General features: G+C 50.4%; 1 protein-coding gene across 3 annotated transcripts in view; it reads left to right on the top strand.

The window, feature by feature from the left end:
* The window catches only part of CCDC50 (coiled-coil domain containing 50), a 56,729-nt gene that overhangs the window by 12,178 nt on the left and 23,036 nt on the right, over window positions 1-21,515 (top strand). For all 3 annotated transcript variants that reach the window (XM_039488043.1, XM_039488042.1, XM_039488044.1), the window contains 3 exons: window positions 11,455-11,517; window positions 12,570-12,699; window positions 17,460-17,550. In XM_039488043.1, coding sequence (XP_039343977.1) covers window positions 11,455-11,517; window positions 12,570-12,699; window positions 17,460-17,550 — 284 coding nt within the window. The remainder of the gene's footprint in view (window positions 1-11,454; window positions 11,518-12,569; window positions 12,700-17,459; window positions 17,551-21,515) is intronic.

Below are 21,515 nucleotides of genomic sequence, written 5' to 3'. Positions count from 1 at the left end.
GCTACCATCTCTCCCTCTCTGCTCCAGACCCGTCTCCTTCTGTCCAAAGTAAAATCTTTGCCTGTATCCCTGCCACCTCTTCCTTGTGACTGTCTAGCTGTCAGCTCAACCTCGGCGTGGCTAAACCCGAGCACCTAATTCTCCCTCTGCCCCAAGTCCTGCCTCCTACGTCCTTTCTCCAACTCTGTAGCCCAGGGGTGGGCAAACTTTTTGGCCTGAGGGCCACATTGGGGTTCCAAAACCACTATCCACATCCCCACACCCTGAAAGGCCCCCCAGGACTCCCACACCTATCCAACCGCCCCCGTTTCCCTTCCCCTGACTGCCCCCCCCAACCTCCGCCCCATCCAACCGCCCCCTGTCCCCTGACTGCCCCTTGGGACCTCCTGCCTTTTATCCAACACCTCTGGGCCCCCTGCTCCCTGTCCCCTTACCATGCCTCTCAGAGCACCAAGACTGGCAGCCGCACTGCCTGGCCAGAGCCAGCCACAATGTTGCACTGCCCAGCCGGAGCCAGCCATGCTGCCGCACTGCCCGGCAGGAGCTCACTGCCCTGCCACCCAGAGCGCTGGCAGCATGGCGAGCTGAGGCTGCAGGGGAAGGGGGACAGCCGGGGCCTAGCCTACCCAGCCGTGAGCTCAAGGGCCGGGCAGGATGGTCTCGTGGGCCATAGTTTGCCCACCTCCGCTGTAGACAATCGCACCGTTCTGCCTGTCACTCTGTCCCAGAACCTGGGTTTCATCTTCGACTCTGGCCTCGCGCTAGGCCCTCACTCCAGGGTATGTCTAAATCTTGCCAATTCTGGCTGCATAATGTCTCTAACATATGGGCTTTCGTATCCATCCACACAGCTAAAACTCTCGTCCGTACTCACAAGAGCGGGGTCTGTATAATCTGTAATGACGTTACTGAAGTCAGTGAAGAAGCGCTCAGCATGGAGTCTGTAAGCTTTCCCAGAGGAGCGTAGAGAGCTCTCTCTCATTCATTTAGTCTTGTCCTCCTTATATTTTTTTCTAAGTTTTATCTCTAAGGATTGAGCCAGTGGTGATGTGTTGGGAGAGCTGACACTTCACGTTATCCAGCGAACTCTTTACCAGCCCCCTTTACATCTGTCCATGCATCTCTCTCCTGAGTGGCCATATGAGCCCCTTCACCGTGCTGAACGGTCGAGGGCTTAAAAATGCCAGCGAAGCATCCAAGATGCACGGCCCTGTCTCTTCAGAGCACTGCCGAGCGTTGCACTGGAGCCACTGCGGGAAACTGGCAGATTTGAAGAGAGGAATTTATTTTTGGATTTAGCAGAAATGAGAAGCGCAGCCTGTCAGGGAAATCCAGTGTGTCCCTTGCGTGGCGCAACATCACTTGAAATGCTGAAGAGAAAGTGAGTTAATGTAGGAAAGCAAATGCACCAGAATACAACAGGAAATAAATGCCCCCAAAGAGTGCAAATATTTAGTGAGATATTCGCTCTGTGGCTGTCAAATCTTCAGGGCGTGCAGCTGTTCCTAGTGCTGTGTGTAATATAGCCTGGGGTGCATACAGAAGTGCCCGGATTCTCTTTGTGAAGGGCCTGATTCTGCACTCACTCGGTTTAAACGAAAGTCGAAAGGTAGGCAGCAGGCACCAAGTCCTGCAGAGCTAATCCACGGAAGGATAAAAGGCTGCTTAATCCTGTCCACGGGACGGTTTTGAAGGACCGTTTTGTACGTGTAATGAGCCACAGGCTATTTGGTGTTCAGCATCTTCTGCTCCTGTAGCTCTCCGTAGGAACTGCGTGGCTCTTGGGTTTCCTAGGGCTGGGGTCTGCCCAATTCACTCCTCCCTGCTCCTCGCGCAGTGCAGAGGGGATGTAAAATGTTACCAATTCTGATGTGCCCTGGAGCGCGGGGCAACGGTAACCTGGTCTCCTCGGCGAACGTCTCTGTGCTCTGCTGTATCACGGATGGGTTTAGTATAATGCATTGGGGGCCTGATCCTGAGTCGCTGACGTGAATGGGAGTGTGGGCATTGAGTTCTGTGTGGGCTGGATCAGGCCCTAGTGAGAATGTAATACCAAAAAATCCAACCTTGCAAAAGGCCTGCCGCAGTTAGTGATGGGGGCAGCTTTCTTCCGGTATAATCCAAAATGATGACGACTCAAAAACTGTCTCCTGGGTGGCTGCCTGGGGTCTCCCACCTCATCATGCAGGAGGTATCAGCGTTTCCTGAGTAATTATAATCTTGTTCCTGTATCCTCCTCCCCCACCCATCTGTGTTCTTGTACCCCCCCCATTGCATCTTGGGTGAAGTTAAGTTGTAAGCTCTTGGGGGTTGGAACCATTTCCCACTTCAGCGCTAAGAGACGCTATTCAGGATTTTCAAGAGGGTCTGGTGACTTTGGCAGCCCAATTGGACTGTCCTTAGGGAGGACTGATTTTCGGCAAGCCCTGAGCCCTGGAGTTCTGTCTCCTTTTAAGGTGCCTCCGATTGGGCATCCCAGAACAGAAGTACCCCACATCACTAGTCACTTTTGAAAACCTGAGCAGCTAGGGTCTTTAAATTCCATGGCCCTGGGCCGGAAGGGAAAGAAGGAAAAGTATTAAGGTCTCATGCACAACCCTGCTTTCCACACTGTACCTGGCTCCTCCCAAAGCCGAATTCCTCTCTGCAGCAGTTTCCTGATTTCATGCCCCTGCATGGACTGCGAGAAACAAAAAAGGTCTTAACGTCATCAGTAGAACCCAAGTTCAAGCTGTCTAGGGTTGTTATGGGCAACGGAAAGCGGTGCTTGTTCGGACCATGCATTAGCGTGCCAGCCCTAGGACCTTAGCTGTGCAACGGGGAGGGAGGGAGGATGTGAGATCAGTGCAAGTGCCTTGCAGAGCAGTTTCACTCATTGTTTGGGGGTGAATGTCAGTGAGTCGCATGTTTCCTCTGGAAACTGCCATCTGGCTCTTTCTCGGTTATCTCTGATCAGTGTCATCTGAGTCACATTTAGCTCCGTGATTCAAGGAAGCAATTTGCAGCCTTCAGAGAAGTTACCCAAATTGGAAAAGAGACTTTCAGGAGAGTTTTTGAATAACTCAGCATCCTTCCAAACCCGTTGGGCTGGAGCTGAGTGCACCTGCCGCTCTCAGCCTAACTTGTCCACGATCTGACAGTTCTGTGGGGTTTTTTAGCGGACTAAACTGCTTTACCTTGTCCCTTCTCTACCCCTGCTCAGGCTTTGAGAGTGTAGAAATGCAGAGGTTCCACACCAAGCGGGACTCTGACTTACTAGCAGCTCCCGTGTTTCGTAAACAGAGTTGGTTTTGTGAATGGAACAGCTGAGGGAAAATGGTAGGAAAAATCTAGATTTTGGTACATGCAAAAAGAAACGTCTGGGGGGAGGCTGACCAACCCCTTGGCTGTAGAAATGGGCAATAACTCGGAACACAGCAGAAAGGCCACGTCAGCTACTGGACTCTGTCAGATGGACGTAGCTGTAGGGTTTGAGACTTCAGGGCACGTGTGTGGCATGTGAAGCTGTGTGTAACACGGGGGGCTGCTCTTGTTGTCAGTGTATTAAGGCAGCTGCCGTTTGGTGCAGCATGGTACAGCGGGGACACACACACAGTGTGCTCTCCCCCGCACTTTACTTCTGCTCTTTCTTTGTTGTGTTGATATAAATAAATAAATAATCGGTAGACCTCAATTTGCCGGTGCCTCCTGCTGACTCTGTAGTTCTCACTTTCTCTGCTGCGAACTGGCGTTGGAAGTGCTGACTTCAGAAGATGAGGTAATAGAGAAAAGCTACAAATGCTGAAGTGTCCTGTACGTTGGGACGTGTTTCGTGCCTTTGGTTTGTCTCTGCCCTTTGGCAGGTTGGGATCTCAGCGGTGACTCCAGGGCCGGGGTAGTAAACCGCAGGTGCCATGCAATGTGTCCAGTTTCAGGAGGGTCTCAGCGTTGAGGGTTTCATTCACCCCGCTACTTGTGGCCTAGGTGGCGATCAGTCCATTGTGTGACCCTTGCAGCAGGGCGGATTCATCCTGAACACCTTTGCTTTGTCCTTTGTGGAGGTGGCATCCTGCTGCCTGTTCCAGCAGCGTCTCTGGAGGTCTCTCCCGTGAAGACACTTCCTGCCACTGTGGGAGCTAAAGGGAGCATCTGAGAGTCCTACGCTGGCCTCTCTGTCTCTCCCAGCTGGGTGGGACGTGTTTAGCATGGCCTGGCCCCCTGCTGTGGCAAAGCCAGCTTATTTGCAGGAGAGTAAACCTGTTGTCCGACAAAGCATAACACCAACTTGCCAGTTAGAGCATCTCTGCTTGTGTCCCTGCTGCTTCTACGACTGTCTGATAGCCCCCAGTGTGGGCCTCAAGAGGTGAAGTCCACTTAATTCATGATATGGAATATGCATTAATCTGTTTTCTTTCTTAATGCATGTAACGTAAGGACATGGAATTTCTTTGATTTCGGTTTGTTTGCGGAGATGGAGGAGTGAGCTTCTCCATTCCCCTTTGGGTCACGCCATCTCAGCTAGAACTCTGTGCCCCGTTGCAGCACACCTCGAATGTAGCCATGAGGGTATTGCATATAGATTTAGTTGCACAGGCTGAGGCTGAGGAGCTTAATTTCAAAGGGCCGGGCATGGACTGAGACCAGTACAGGGAACTAGTCACTTGTATTTGCCCCAAAACATGACGCGTGCCCATAGCGAGGGCTGTGCGGGTTTTCTTGAGCCTATTGACTGTTGCTGTCATACGGACGTCTTTCCTGTAATACAGGGCCAAATCCTGATGGGTGCTGTGCACCTGCAGTTCTTCCTAGCTTCAGTGGGAGTCGCAGCTGTTCAGTGTCTGGCCCGTCAGTAGTACTCGTCCTTCCGTCTTACTTTCCACGTCGTTCTCAGAACAACGGGACCTTGGCAATAAAGTTACAGCAGCCTCCAACCCCGGCTGGTGTCTGATGATGCCAAAAGGCTTCCTCGGGTGCAGCCAGCAGCTTTGGCCGCCCAGAGGTACAGAGGGCTGCAGTGCTTCTCCCCAGCAACACAAGCTACTGTGAGCACATCACACCTGCCTTCTGCTCTTCACACTGGCCTCTCCAAGAATACTGAGTCAAGTTCAGGGTCTCTGTCTTTACCTTCAAAGTACTCCATGGTCTAGGTCAGGGGGCCATGGCCCTCTGTCTTGTGAAAGGGGATGGGGCTGGCCCTCTTCCCCTCCTCATCCCCCCCCTCGGCCCTGCCCCCCAGCCAGGCTGGAAGCTGGAGCTGGGCCAGGGAGCCCAGGCAGCTGTGGGGAGCTGCAAACCCCACACCTGCAAACCACACACGAGGTGGGGGGGTCTGAGAACAGTCCCTGGCCTGTGTCCCTGCCCAGGGCAGGTGAAGGGTCCATGTCTCCCCATAGCTGCCTTGGGTGGCTCTTACCTCGACCCAACTCTGGCTCATTGGCTCCTGAGGCTTCACTGCCAGGCCGGAACCAGAACCCAGTTGGGGTAAGAGCAGCGTGGGGAGCTGTGGACTGTGCCTGCAATGGGTGGGAGGGTCTGGGGACATGGGCCAGGGCTGCTTTCAGGCCCCTCCTCTCCAGGCCGGGCTACAGCTTCAGTCTTGGCTGGGGTCAGGGCTTGTGAGGGGAAGAGAAGGGGTGGGACAGGGCCATGGAGGGGACGGGGCCTTGTGGTCCCCCCACTTTTAAGAAGAATCTGTCGCCCCTGGCCTAGGCCCAGGGTGTACAAAAGATCAACTAAAGCTGTGGTCAACAATTTCATTCCTCTGGCACAATGGAACTTTCTACAGCAGGGGTAGGCAACCTATGGCAGATGTGCCGAAGGCGGCACGCGAGCTGATTTTCAGTGGCACTCACACTGCCCAGGTCCTCGCCACCGGTCTGGGGGGCTCTGCATTTTAATTTAATTTTAAATGAAGCTTCTTAAACGTTTTAAAAACCTTATTTACTTTACATACAACAATAGTTCAGTTATATATTATAGACTTACAGAAAAAGACCTTCTAAAAACGTTAAAATGTATTACTGGCACGCGAGACCTTAAATTAGAGTAACTAAATGAAGACTCGGCACATCACTTCTGAAAGGTTGCCGACCTCTGTTCCACAGTAAGGATAAAAGTCATCCATGCAGGGGAGAGAGTTTTCTCAGGAGCCACTCCCAGCCTGTGGACCAACTCCAACCCCCCAAAATAAGGCCATCCTGCAAATCTCACCACCCTCGGCTCCCAGTGCAAGGTGCATTTCTTCGACTTACCTTCTCTAACAGAAACACATAGTGGTGTGAGTGAGAGATTGATTTAAAATAAAATCCAAAACAAAATTCTCCCCTGGGGAGAGGTTGAGAGTTGCATTGCTCACTGTGCTATGGGAAAACTCTCCGATACTACGGCAGGGTTGCCAGCCCCAAATGTTCAAAAGTCAGGAGTCAGGCTCACCTAAAATTGTGAGATTATGTAATAATAATAATAGATTTGGTGTTCTTGTTATTTGCCTTCTGCTTTTTGATCCTGTAGTGTGCACTGGGGTCACATTTTGAAGCTTTCTCCACAACCACGAGGGCTAGAAACTTAAAAAGTAAGAAACTGTGCTGAAATCATCACATATCTACTTGACTCCAGGAGCTGGGGCTTTAAGGAAACACTAATTATCATGAGAGTTGGCAGCACTGCTTACGGTGAGGAGTGTGGTATAAGGATCTATAGAGCATAGGACTAAAGACTTGGGCCTGTTTATTTGTTCTGTCTCTTGATTTCGTAGAATCATAGAATATCAGGGTTGGAAGGGACCTCAGGAGGTATCTAGTCCCACCCCCTGCTCAAAGCAGGACCAATCCCCAACTAAATCATCCCAGCCAGGGCTTTGTCAAGCCTGACCTTAAAAACCTCTAAGGACGGAGATACCACCACCTCCCTAGGTAACCCGTTCCAGTGCTTCACCACCCTCCTAGTGAGAGAGTTTTTCCTAATATCCAACCTAAACCTCCCCCCACTGCAACTTGAGACCATTGCTCCTTGTTCTGTCATCTGGTACCACTGAGAACAGTCTAGATCCATCCTCTTTGGAACCCCCTTTCAGGTACAGCTATCAAATCCCCCCTCACTCTTCTCTTCTGCAGGCTAAATAATTTACCCAATTGTGTAATGAGTAGACTAGAGCGATGTGGCTCATTTCTCTAGTGTTTGTGAAGTGCTTGGAAATCCTCTGATAGATGGTTCTGTGCTGCAGTAAGTGCAGGGCAGGATCGCTGCTTTGCAGATGTTTGTGAATTTAATGTATATTTAGTGCATATGAAAATGAGGGACTGGGCTGACAGATTTCTGCTGGGTTCGCTTCCTCCTACACACACAGCCCCTGCTATTCCAGTCCTGGGCCTCCCCTGCGCATCTGTTGCCAGTCGAGATTGTACTGTGCTTTTTGCAATCAGCTGGCCAACTGGGAAGCTAGAGAAAGATTTTGTTTGTTTATACATGACCTTGTTTCCTGTGGGCAGTTAACATTAGTCAGTGTTTTGTATCATCTTCCTTTAAAATAAAATCCATAATTGAATCATCCAGAGTGGAATGCATTTAAAGTGAGTCACAGTGGGATCTTACTGCAGTAACCCTTGTCCTCGCCTCCTGACTCTCACTCTTATTCAAGGCCTGATCCAAAGGCCACTCTGTATTTGATGTTTGTTGTTACTACTTCACGTCAGGGGTGCAGAAGCACCCGTTGTTCTAGCACCACTGACTGGATTTGTCTTACAGATGAAACAACCAGCCAAGCTATTCCTGTCCCCTTGTGGTATTAGGTGTGTACCACTTCCTCTTCAAAACTATTCTGAACTGTTGCTCTCCTCTGTAAAACAGTGGCCACTTCCACCCGGGAAGTGACAGCATTTCAGCGTCGGGCGAAGCGGTTCAGACTTACAAGTTCAGAAAGTTTGCTGTGATTATTGCTGTGTGAATATTTGACTTTTTTCAGTTCAGAGGATGAAATGAAAAATAATTTGGTTAAAACCAAAACTGATTTTTCTGGGGGGGCTAGCTCACCCTTTTGATCTAACAAAATGTTTTTGTTCAATCCCAAATGACACGCTGCTTTTCAGTTTTACATTTTGTGTTCGGGTATTTTGCATCCTTTAAATTGAGCTAAGTTTCAAAACGAAAATCAAAATTTTTCCTACTTAAATGTTATGTTTCAGCCATTTAGATATTTTTGTTCTTTTTTCATCTGAAACTTTCTCATACATTTGGATAGAATTCTGTATAGTTTCGGTGCCCTGAAAAATGTCTTCTGGAAAATTTACTATTCACTGAAAATGTTTTACCCAGCTAAAGTTATGATTCCTTGGAATGGTAGCACTATATAAATATAAGAGATTCCTCTTCTGCGTCTTACTATCCATCGCGTTGGCCTGTCAGAAAAATCAAAGTACTAGAATTATCTAATTCTTGATTTTTGCAAGATGTCCTGCATGTAACTCCCACTAAGCTGGATAGAAACCCAGTGCATGGAAGACCTGCAGGATTGGGCCCATGTTTTGCATGGTTGGGGCACAAGTCACAGTTTATTTTCAGTTCATACAGATGTTGGCACATACATACTATGGAGAGGCTGAAGTGTGTGTGTGTATGAGAGAAAGAGAGTGTGTTACTACTCTGCTGGCTAGCATAACAAGTTAAAAATAAACCCTACTGTTTTCCCATGGTGTGGAAATAGCATCCCTTTGAAATTCGAAGTGTGAAAGTGTCAGGCATTTCCAAAGCTGTGACATGCAAAACATGTTCCTCCCAGACTGGAGCCGGAGGGAGGCGGCGCGAACCTCTTCCTGTTTAGTTTGTCTCCAGGCCATTCTCAGTTCCTTTTTTAAGAATTTATACTGAGAGCTCCCTTATTCTTGTGCTAAGGACCTGATCCTGCACTTACTGAAAGTTTTGCTGCTGTTTTCCATGGGAGCCCGCGCCCCCAGGCCTGATCCTTCAGGTGCTGAGTACAGCTGGTTGGAAAATGGGTTGCGTTTTTTCCTGCTGAAATCTTATAACGCCCACCCCCACCCCTTCACTCTTCCCCTGTTTTCTGTCACTTTTTTCCACAGAAAATGTTGAGTTTTGTAAACAAACCAACAAACCTTGTCTCAGGGTTGGAGAGTTGGAGCCAGACAGGGCCGGCCTTAGGGAAAATGATGCTCTGGGTGAACTTGTATTTTAGCGCTCCTAGCCCCTGTGGGCTCCCCTGGTTCCCCGCGTCCTCAACCCTTCATCCCTAACCCCTGGGAGACATGGAGAAACTCGAGGGGGGGAGGGGGGGTTGAGCAGTATCAGTGCATCAGTGCTCCCCCTCCCCATGTTCCTCGTCTGGGAGGGAGCAGGGAGAAATCTGACCCCTCCCCACGGCGCACTGCTGCCAGCCGGGAGCAGTTTCTGATTCTGCACTGGCAGTGTGCACCTCTGCACTGGCAGTGCGCACCTTACCCGCGCCCCAGGCAGTCACCCAGGTGACCCACCCCTAATGCCGGCCCTGCCTGGCTCCAACCCTTTCAGTATAAATCCGCCCTACCACGTAGGTGCAGGTGTGGTCTGAGATGTCTGTGCAAAGGGGATTTTAGATACTCCAATTATGGAGATTCTTGCTCACAGGCAGAAGGATCAACGGCATGCTACAATAGGAAAGATCTGTTGACACTGAGTGTGTAGGAAGAGCATATTCTCACTGGCTTTGAGAGGGCTGTTTGTTTACTGCCCTCCGCTGGGGCACTGAGCGAAAATAAATCGAATAATGCCACATGGTTGGACCCCACCTCATCAGTTCCAAGGAGTCACCGCCGGTGGACAGTAGCCTGACCTAACTCCTTGTACATTTCCAAGTAAATCAGGCACATGCCGCACACACGAGTGCTGAAATCGGCCTGTCCGAGAGAGACGTAAACAAAAAGTAAAATGTACTTGTAATTTCATTTAGTTTTCAGATCAAATCATTTGAAGCTACCCTCCCACCCACCCAAAAAAAAAGTCCCAAGAACTTGGGTTGGGTGGGAATTGGGAAAAAATTCAAACCCTACATCAAGTCCCACCCTACTCGGCTTGGTCTGACTCCGCAGTTCAGGGTGCCCAGGGTGGCAAAGCAGGAAGTGGGGCCTGAGACAGTAGTGCCAACCCCAAATGTTCAAAAACCATAAGTGAGGCTCACAAAAATCATGGGATTGGCTTTAAAAATCACAAGATCCTGTGAAAATAATAGATTTGGTGTTTATTTGCCTTCTGCTTCTCGAGCCTTTAGGGTGCCCGGGGGTCACAGTCTGAAGCTTTTTTTTTTCTAGCCTTTATGGCTGTGGCGCTTGCTTTTTATTTAAGAAACCAGGCTGAAATCACCGCCTATCCCAGGGGTGGGCAAACTTTTTGGCCCGAGGGCCACATTGGGGTTCCAAAACTGTATGGAGGGCCAGGTAGGGAAGGCTGTGCCTCCCCAAACAGCCTGGCCCCTGCCCCCTATCTGCCCCCTCCCACTTCCTGCCCCCTGACTGCCCCCCTCAGAACCTCCGACCCATCCAGTCCCCCTGTCCCCTGACCGCCCCTTCCCGGGAACCCCTGCCGCTAACCGCCCCCTGGGACACCACTCCCTATCCACCCTCCCTGTCCCCTGACCGCCCCCTGGGACTCCCTACCCCTTATCCAGCCCCCCCCCACCCTCTTACCATGCTGCTCAGAGCAGCAAGACTGGCAGCTGTGCCACCTAGCAGGAGCTTTCAGCCCCGCCGCCCAGAGCGCTGGGCACGGCAAGCTGAGGCTGCGGGGGGAGTGGGGACAGCAGGGGAGGGGCCGGGGTCTAGCCTCCCTGCCCGGGAGCTCAGGGTCCGGGCAGGATGATCCTGGGCCATAGTTTGCCCACATCTGACCTATCCACTTGACTCCAGGAGCTGGGGCTTTAAAGAAAACATTAATTATCATGAGTCATGACAAAATCCTGAGCGCTGGCAACACTGCACAGTGTTGACAGCTCTCGTGATTTTATGGTGAGTCTCGCGTGTTCGTTGTTTGTCTTAAACCTTTGGAAGTTAAGTGAATGCAACAGAATCTCAATTTTTAGCACATGGTTGCAAAGAACAAGTTTGCACACGTGACACCCCCCCCCCCCCCAAAGACCAGTACAAAGAGCATGATGAATCTCCCCCCTTTTTTTTTTTTTTTGCATCTGTCTCATGGTTCTCGAATGCTTGGAGCTGGCTGTGTTGAATGCATGGGCAGGGCAGGATGTCCTAAGAAACGTGAGCAGAGATGCAGGCAGTGCAATGGATAGAGGCTGAAGGTGAGAACAGGAGAAGGAAGTACATGCTAAAGCTACTCACTGAGTGGGAAAGGAAAGCTCACCCCAGAGCCCAGCAGAAGGCGGGGGGGGGGTAGATTCTGTCCGACTGATCCGCAACTGTTTGTCTTCCCCATGCTCCTGGACCCTTTGTGTTCCTGGCATTGACCCGCTGCCGCTCTCCTTCCCCCATGCAGTGTGCCGAGACTTCGCCGTGCTGGAGGATCACACCCTCGCTCACAGCCTGCAGGAGCAGGAGAGTAAGTGTCTGTCGTCTGCGCTCGGTTTGCACTGACTCTTGTCCCGGTAGGGTCCAAAGTGCAGAGACAGGGAAGCAAAGAGGGCAGAAAAGTCACTGGAGCAACGGTGGGTTTTCTATAAGGGATGTAAATTTTTTGCTGTTGGGTGTTCTGTCCCCTTACGATAGCGGTGTTGCTAACAACAACTCTCCTTTGAATTGGAATCAGATTATTTTCCTACCTTTAACAGTTGCTGTGCACTGTTAAACAGTTGGCCTGCTAAACCCCAGCGATGGCTGCATTTGAGTGGTGGGTGAAGTGATCTCTTTGGGCCTCAATCTCTTTAAGGTGGTTCTGGTAAAACTTTACGCCAGTGGTGTGTTTTCGTTTTTAAAATATTGGCCCAGATTTTCAAAAGTGCCTAAAGATTTCAGAAGCCTCAAGTTGTAGGTGCCCAGCCTGAGGCACCTTAAAGGAGTCTGATTTTCAGAAGTGTTGAGCACCTGTCCTTTGAAAATCAGGCCTCTAAGATGTCTCAGGTTAGGGCCTGAAAACCTTGGTCATTATCTTTACTTTGACACTGTCCAGTTGCTTTATCTGTTACTTAGTCGCTCACTGTGGCTCTGACTTTGGGGCAGGAATGACTTTAGCGAGCCAATCACTTGATGGCTATTTACAATTTCTTCTGTAGTGAAAATGAAGAAGTTAATCTAATCAGGATTGTGTTGAGCTTCAATATGGTAAAAAGTCACTGTAACTAATTGAGACTGTCCCAGTTCAAAACCTGCTTCCCTTTACTTAGGCCGGGTCTATGCTAATAAGTTACATCAACCCACACGCCTGGGCGACATAGTTAAGCCAACTGAACCCTCGGTATAGACGGATGGGATTCTTCCGTTGACCTAGCCACAACCTCTCGAGGAGGTGAATTGCCTACGCCCACGGGAGAACGTCTCCCGTCATTTCAGGTGCTGCCTGGCATTTCCCTGATGCAAAGCGCACCCTCTTTGAAGCTCGCTGGCCCATTTATGGGCCGATGTTGATACTGACGTTCCTCTTCCATTTCTTTCCAGTTGAACATCACTTGGCAACAAACGTTCAGCGCAACCGCCTGGTGCAACATGACCTGCTGGTGGCCAAGCAGCTGCAGGAGGAGGAGGATCTGAGAGCGCGAGCCCAAATCCAGAAGCGCTACAAAGACATGTGAGTGCGGGGTGGAGTCGCGCAAGCGCTGGTTTCACTGGGTCGCTGCCCTCCGAGCTGCTGCTCTGCTTTCAGCTGATCGTTAGCAAACAGAGTCCATGCCAGGAGCTCTTCTTGTGCTCCTGTTTCTCTCTCCCCTGTACGGAATACACATCAATGTCTGTAAACGCTAACTGGATCCATAGCTTATGGCGGGCAACATGGTAAGTCGACTCGGATCTGCTTTTTATGGTCGAAAAACGTTTTCCGGCTGAAAAATGTCACCCAGCTCTGGTTGTGGGTTCTAATATTGGCTCTGCCAACTGATTCACCTCCTGGTCTCGGGCAGGTCATTTTCCTTTGTCTCATGTGGCCTGTCTGTGAAGTGGGGAAAACTTAGCCACCCCCGTCACCGCTGGCGAATGTTTGGCATAGCTTTGAGCATATAAAGTGCTACAAAAATGCCACGTATTGTGATGAATCCCCCGTTATAAGATTTGCAGCTATCGGCTTGTTCCCATCGTGAGTGTTTGTGCTACTGAGTAGTGTAGGTAGCTGTGTATCTTCTGACTTTGCTCCCTCTGTACTATGCCTTCAGGCTTTTAGGAGTTTGTGGAGGCAGACGCCGTTTGTGATGCAGCATGTTTCAGAGGAGACTCGCCCTCTCCCATAGAGACTTGATTTTTTTTTTCCCCCTCTTATTTTCCTTAATCTTAGATAAAAATCTCTCAGAGGAAAGTAAAGGTTTCACTTTGTGCCTGGACAAACATAAATCACTCTGACCTAATCATTTAACTCCCTGTTCACCCTGTCGGTTTTGATGTCCCTAAATCACTTTGGCTGAATAGACGAGAAGGAAGAGTGAACGTATGTATATAAAAGACATGCTTCTCTTTCTAGCAGCTATCTACTCTGACCATGTAAACTGCATGAGTGTGTGTGCGCACAAGGTTCATATTACAGTCTACAGCGAACATCATCATTTGCCGACTAGCCCCACTTCTCAGCAGGTTTTGATGCTGTTGGGACCCTGAACAATGGGAATTGCTAACCCAGCAAGCTGCTCTGCTGGCAGAACGGCTGCAGCTTCCTGCTAAAGGTTGGAAAAGCATCATGTTAGCAGCAGTTCTGCTCCTGTGTACTCTAGCCTCTCTGCAAGAGGAGGTGTGCAAGGCTGGGGATGTTATGGATGTGCAACTGGATCTCGCGTTCTTAATCCTCTGTCAGCTCCTGCGGCCTCTTTCCTGCCTGGGAGCACGAAGCCTTGTCGAGAGAATGACTTCACCACCCCAGCTAAACCAGGAGGATTTCCCATTGGAGGAGGATTGGAGAGTAAGGAAGCAGGAGCGGACAGTCTCCTAAGAAATCAATATCTTAATACCCTAGCTTTCGGAGGCTTTTTTAAATCCTAGATTTCCAAAGTTAAGAAGAACTTGGGAAGATAAATGCAAGGACAGAAACACTTGGAAATGGATTTTTTTGTTTGTTTCGAGTTTTTAATGAGGAATCAGGTCTTTTTACATTAGTTCTAAGAGCTCTTCCTAAATGTGGTTGAGTAACCTGCACATCCTGCCTGTCCTGATAGCACCAAAGCTTGTGTGTGTGTGTGTGTGTGTGTACACACACGTGTGCACAACCTGAGCTGGCATGTAATTTTGCTTTTCACGGGATTGCTCCCAATCCCACAAAGCATCTGTTAAAGGGACCATTTTAAATGTAATTTATCTCTTCCTACCCTTTCTCTTTGTGCCACACTACCCTGCTCCAGTTATTTGCCAGAGCTAATATGAACAGAAGTATTTTCATTAAACAGATTTTTAAAAGTAATGCAGTGACAGTGGAGCATAGACCCATGAAGCATTTTTGAGAACAAAGCCCAGTGGGTCTGGCTATTTGGGGATGAAGGACAGTGATGTCTGGAGGTGCTGGCACCTGCTGCTTCCATTTGACTTGTAGGGGGCTGAAGTTCACTTAAATTTAAAATAGAAACTTCTTCACTACATTAAAAGTTTTAAGACATGCCTCCGTCAAGCAATTAAACCAAGTTCCCAGTTATTACCAGCCAAACAGTGAAAGAGAAAGTATACCCCATCGGTGCAATTCAGTGGTTAAAAAACAGCTTAGTCTATTGCATTCCAAGAGACTCAACAGGAGCATGAAAACGCTTTGGCTTCTGTGTAATTTTTTTTTCATTCCCACACAGCCAAGCACGCTAGACAGTGCTGTGAGTAGAGAGGCAGTGACTTTGCCTCCCATGCTCGGGGAAAAGATTAGCTGGGCTGCAGTCTCTTAGAGTGTTTTTCACATTTAGCTGATTGCCTGGCATTGGTGAATGGAGCCCCTCAGCTCTGCTCACAGATGTCAAGGGGGATTGCAGGTGCTCGGTACCTCTCAGGATCTGACCCTTTAGGTTTACTCTTCCTGGATCTGTGCCATGTTCTCTGAGGTTTCACTGAGTTTCTGGTCCTAAAGGACCCAGAATGTTAGTGAGTGAGAGAGAGACACACACACTCCCCTCTCTCTCCCCCCACCCAGCCCCCAACTACAGTTGTAGTCTGGGCAGCGGATTTGCATGGGATTCACTTACCCTGCAAATCCCTGCTTAGAGCAGGTTTGCCCAAGACCAAACCATGGTCCATGCTTGGAGCAGGGTGAGTTCACCTGCATTTGAGGGCTCCGGAAGGAAAGTTTCACACCCACTCAGTTGTGAATTCAAATGTTGCTAGTGCAGGAGAACTGGAAAGTGAAGGTGACCAGACACACAAGTGCATTGTATCAGGCTAGTCTCACTCATAGACTTTAAGGCCAGAAGGGACCATCATGATCAGGGGCGGCTCCAGGCACCAGCACGCCAAGCGTGTGCTTGGGGCGGCAAGCCGTGGGGAGGGCACTCTGCCGGTCGCCGCAAGGGCAGCAGGCAGGGTGCCTTCGGCGGCATGCCTGCAGAGGGTCCGCTGGTCCCGCGGCTTCGGCGGACCTCCCACAGGCACGCCGCCGAATCCGCGGGACCAGGGACCTCCTGCAGGCTGCCACCGAATCCGCGGGACCGGCGACCTCCCGCAGGCAAGCCGCTGAATCTGCAGGACCGGCGACCTCCCGCAGGCAAGCCGCCAAAGGCAGCCTGCCTGCCGTGCTTGGGGCGGCAAAATACCTAGAGCCGCTCCTGATCATGATCATCTAGTCTGACCTCCTGCCCAGTGCAGGTCACAGAATCAGACCCACCCACTCCTACAATAGACCTATAACCTCTGGCACAGGTACTGAAGTCCTCGAATCATGATTTAAAGACTTCACATTGTGTAGGAAGCACACAGCACTGAAGTGACAGGAAAAAGGGAAGCAGCACCTCCAGTTAGAAAGTGGAATTGTTGGGACCTGGAGATAGTCCTGCCCAATCGTTTTAGCTAGAAAGATCTTGGCTTCAACCACGAGAGGCAGGGAAGGGGAGGGAAGCTAGCTAAAAATAGGTGCACGTTCAAAATTCCAATAAAGATGCTGAATTCCCTCCGATTTCCTCAGAAGGGGGAACATTTTAAAGTATGTTCTTGCATGGACATCTCAAAATCACTGCCTGAGCTGAGTTAAATGCAGAGAGATGCAAACCTCAGTAACAATGGAAAATCGACAAGAGGTTTAAAATTCTTTCTTAGTGATTTAGGTTCTGTCTTTCATCTCCTTCTCTTCTCCCTCTACGCCAGATCTCTGGATAACCTCATCTGCAAACACAAACTCAACTACCATCTCTGAGCGGATAACTTGCACATCTGCCTGCCTGCTGCACACTTGTCTCGTTCAGTCCAAACTGAAATCTCAGCCTGTTTCTCTCTGACTTCCTGTTGGGGATGTCTAGCTGCCAGCTCAAGTTGAACATGGCTAAAACCAAGCCCCAATCTCTGTGCCCGTCTGCCAAACCCTTTCTGCTGCCTCCTTTCTCCATCACTGTGGCCAGCACCACCACCCCACAATGTCCTCTTCGACTTGGATCTCTCTCTAGGTCCTCGCGTCCACGCTCTGTCCAAATCACACAGAAAGAATCGGCACGAACGTCTCTAAGATGTGACCTTTTCTAGCCATCCGTTCAGCTAAAACTCTTGTCCAGGCGCTCGTCATCTTGCACCTCCGCTGCTGCAACATCCTTCTCTCTGGCCTTGTCAGATGCACTCTAGTCTCGCTCGCATCCATTCAGAATGCTGCTGCTGCAAAGATCATTTTCCTAACCTGCAACTCTCACCCTGTCACCCCTCCGCTGGCTCCCCATTCTTTACAGCAGCAAACAAGCCACTTGTTGCTTTCAAGGCCCTGCCCTGGCTATCCTCTCTCTTTTGCAGTCGATGCTCTCCTATGAGCACCCTGTGCTGCCTGACTCTACTGACCAGCCGTTATGCCTTCATGCTTTCTTCCGTGCAGCCCCCCCAAAACATCCACAAAGCAGCTTCATCCTCCTCCCATAAAACTCTCCTTCGCCATGATGCCTGCAAAAAAACTTGACGACGGTTGGTGTGCTGGGGACCACTGCCTCTCCTGCCGACCAATGCTGTCCCTTGTTCCCTGGCACTCCCCCGGCTGGCTGTCTTGTGTCTTGCACTTAGTTCCCAGCCCAAAAATCCGACATCCTATATCTTTGTTCCGTGTTTCCTGGCACAATAGAAGCCCCAGTACAAAGAATAAATAATAATGCTGGTCCTAGAGTCCGTTGCACCCTTCTCCTCCTCTGGCTCTGCGGTCTGGCTGATGTCCATGGTGTGTGTTGCGTGTAACCTCTTCCTCCTTCTGCCTTCCAGAGAACGGCAGGACTGCGAGATAGCTCAGGAAATTCAGGTGAAATTGGTGATTGAAGCAGAGCAGCGGCGCAGACAGGAGGAGAAAGACGAGGTAACCGTTCAAGATGCGGGGGAGGCGGGGCTGTTTTTATTAAAGCCGTGCAGGCATAGTCCAGCCATTGGCCAAACCAATGCGTGTTTGCCCGGTGGGGGTTGGATTATGCCCAGCTCCTTGTGGATGTGCAGGAGGGGAGATGCCGTGCAAGGGGAATTCATGCAGCTCCTTATGCCCCTGTGCAAGAATGGGGCATAATCAGTTCTTGTGCTCAAGGCGTGCGAGAGCCGTGTCAGTCGCCTTGCACTCTAGGAGGTGCTGTGCCTGCCTGATACATAATCCCGTCAGTAGCACCTGCTGGGGTGGTGCCCATGCACCGCTTCCAGTGCAGCCAACAGTCTGGCCATAAGGGTCTGTGTTCTCCAAAGCGTTTGGACTGAAACTGTTTGGCTGAGCCCAACTTCCAGGCCATATATCCGGGGAAGCCAGAGAGCGAAGGAAAACCTGCCATGCCAGCCGGGGAGCAGCACTCTTATTTATTAAAAGGATTCTCTGAGGCACAGCTTCTCCTCTGCAGAGTAACGTGTGTGGTCTCTCCTCTAACTCTGGGAAATAGACATAGGAATTAAGACTCTAAGGAAAAGCTGAGTGATAGCTAGCGGCTTTTGCTCTTTGGGGGGTTGTTACATAGCACAGGGCATTGACCACTGCATGGTTTCTAGGAGAACTTCAGAGATCAGAATTTCTCCCTTTATGTAGACTGTCAGCTTGCTGGGAATCTGATTTTGTTGCCTCATTGGACTCCAAAGCATCATCTCCGCTCAGGACACTAAACAGGTGACCAACAGTTGACCAGACACGCACTTAAAAGCTAAGAGGGTGTGAACGTGCCCTCAGGAAATAAGCAAGTGTTATTAACGAACTAAAGGGTTTGTGCAGTAAACTTGCCTAGCTGGACAATGGGTGGAGCACTGCAGAGCCTTCGCTTTGCTTTGCCAGGGCAGTGTATTCTGCTCTCTCTGAGGCCACATCCTTCCTAGCGGCTTTACAAATAGAACTGAGCTAAAAGCAGCAGGTGCTTCCTGGGCCATAGTCGGGGCAGCAGTTGACAATCTGATGAAATGATCGTAAGTGGGATAATAATATTGGCCTCCTTTGTACAGCATAGTGAAGTCTTATGGATGAAAAGTGCTTGATGGTGGTAGTATTATTGTGTTATTCTACCTGAACGTCAGTGAAATTAACTAAACACTGGATTAACCTGTACGTATGGCTGTCGATCGCTCCTATCGTTGATCCTGGGTTTCTTGCCTCTTTTCCGGGTAAAGGGACTGAGAGAGACCCAAGCCCTATTTTAGATGCTCTGGATAAGCAGTGCCCTTGCTTGTATTTCTATTGGTGTATTTATGGTACACGTCCCCGTGGCATGGATTGGGCGGAGTTCAGAATTCCACACTCTGGATTTTGGCTCCGCTGGAATCCCACCAGGGTCATGGGGGCTCCTTGTGGAGAAAAGTGCTTCTCAGCAGGAGTCAGGGTGGCAGAGTTGGGTCCTCTGTGATTGGACTGCATAACCCCGTGTGCAGAGGAAGAACAGACACACACCACATAATGGGGTTCTTTAGCCTGTGCAGATTTGGGTCCTGATCCTGAAAGCTGACCTACGTGGGTAGAACCCCAGTGACATTTAGGAACAGGATTATATGATGGTGCTGCCCGTATTAGCAAGAGACTGGACTCAGTTACCCAGGAGATCCCTTAAAATCCTGTGTCCCTAAGTAAAAGGGATCAATTCCTGGAAATCAGCTTGCAGGGTGGGGTCTTAGTTAGTAGTTCTATTGCAGCCTGTACTATGACTTTGTGGATAAAGTCACTGGAGCCGGGCCAGACTATTTATGCTTGTACGTACACAAGGGTGTATTGTTGACTGAGTATATCTGGTAACTCCTGTCACGCTGATAGCATGCTATGACTGTGCAGATGGCAGTGGCTCTGTGCTATGGGCATTGCCGCTGTCTGTCGCACAGGGTTTTGCAATGAAGCACTTGGCCTGCCTGGTCAAAAATCCACTTTCTAAGAACCAGCTTATATGGATTTACAAGGCCAGGACTGTCCCAGCCCGATGGGTAGTATGCTTAAATTGATCTGTTTATAGACTTGCTGTACTCAGTAGAGGAGAGGTGATGGTTAACTCAACCAGGCAAAAGGCTGTTTTTGTAAATGCCACTTGGTACCCCCACCTTCCCTACAGTGCAGATTACCGTAAAGGGCTGATTTTAAACCCTGAAATAATGGAAATCCCAAGTGTGAATTTAAATCCCAGCAGTAAGTCCTTCAATGCCACAGCAGAAATAGAAGTGTTTCCGGCATGTTTACCATAACAGTGTTTATAACCACCATACTTAGGGCCGGCTCCAGACCCCAGCGTGCCAAGCAGGCGCATGGGGCGGCATTGTCCTGGCAGGGCGGCATTTGGCTCCGGCGGACCTTCTGCAGTCATGCCTGCGGGAGGTCCACCGGAGCCCTGGGACGAGCGGACCTGCCGCAGACATGACTGCGGAGGGTCCCCTCTTCCCGCTGCTCTGCTTGAGCTCCCGCAGGCATGACTGTGGCGGGTGCGCTGGTCCCGTGGCTCCAACGGAGCTCCATCAGGCATGACTGCGGATGCTCCACCGGAGCTGCGGGACGACGGCACCGTCCGCAGGCACTTCTGCCCCAGCCGCGGGACCGGGGAAGGGCGGCGCGAGTGGTGCGGCGCGCCGCCCTGCTTGGAGCAGCGGAATTTCTAGAGCTGCCCCTGACCATACTCCTGCATTTTTATAGCGCCTTTCCTGCTAGCACTTCAAAATCCTCACAGCACCTTTGGGAAGAAGTTGTTGTCCTCAGTTTCTTCATCTGCAAAATGGGGACAGAGAGGAGAAGGGATTTGCCATGGTGTCTCAGTGAGTCAGTAGCAGCCAGGTCCTCTGACTCACCATGTCTGCTTCAGCCACCAATCCATATTGCCTCTCCCTGACTGGCATTTCTGAAATCCTTCAGCTGCTTCATGGCTTCAGTCTAGGGCATGGAGAAAACCTAGGGAGTTTAGATTAACATAGTACTAATGTAGCTCCTGTGCTCACTTGCACGAGGGAACTTTTATTGCACACCAGCAGGGTCCACAGGCCAGTTGGCGCATGATACGCTGGTGTGGACTGAAATTTCCATCCCTCTGGTGCGGACGGACGCACCGTGCAGAGAAGCCCGTAGACTGGCATTCTCTCCTCAGCTCTCCCATTGGGTTCACTCCAGGTGTGGGAGTGTCTCCTAACGAGGGCAGGGTATTTAGAGAAGAGGCAAGGGAGACCGTGGTCTGTGGTGCTTTATCAATGTCTTTGCCCGCTGACGTGGACGTGGAATGGAGAGAGAGTAGGACCTTGGTGCGTTTCTCCTGAGAAACCCTTCTTGTCTGCGCTGGCTCTAAATCATGGTGTGTCCCGGGTGCCATTGGGCGCCTGTGTTCAAAGCAGACTCACCTGAAGCTGTCTTCAAAGCACGTTAAACATGGCTTCAAACCCTGGGGATACGGAGCTAAAATGGCCGCTCACTGTGCCAGGGATGTTGGGACGTCTCTGTGCAGTTCCAAAATGGGGGATCCCGTTGGATCCCACCATAAGGACTGCCTGCCTGGCCATGTTCACTCTCAGCCTTTCTGGATTCCAGGGGGACCTTGTGACTTATTCCTTATGTTATTTTTCTTTAGCTTTCTCTGGGTACGTCTTCACTACCCGCCGTATCGGCGGGTAGCAATCGATTTCTCGGGGATCGATATATCGCATCTCATCTAGATGCAATATGTCGATCCCCGAACGCGCTCCTGTCGACTCCGTAACTCCACCAACCCGAATGGCGGTAGCGGAGTCGACATGGGGAGCCGCGGACATCGATCCCGCGTCGTGAGGACGGTATGGTTTAGCTGGCGACAGCTGAGTTCGTTCCCTCTGTTTTTGTATCAGCCTTGGCGCACCATGTCCTGGCCTTCA

The sequence above is a fragment of the Mauremys reevesii genome, linkage group 9, assembly GCF_016161935.1.
Source record: "Mauremys reevesii isolate NIE-2019 linkage group 9, ASM1616193v1, whole genome shotgun sequence".
NCBI classification, from domain to species: domain Eukaryota; kingdom Metazoa; phylum Chordata; order Testudines; family Geoemydidae; genus Mauremys; species Mauremys reevesii.
The sequence above is the reverse complement of the archived record's forward strand: the minus strand, read 5'-3'. Positions and strand labels throughout refer to the sequence as shown.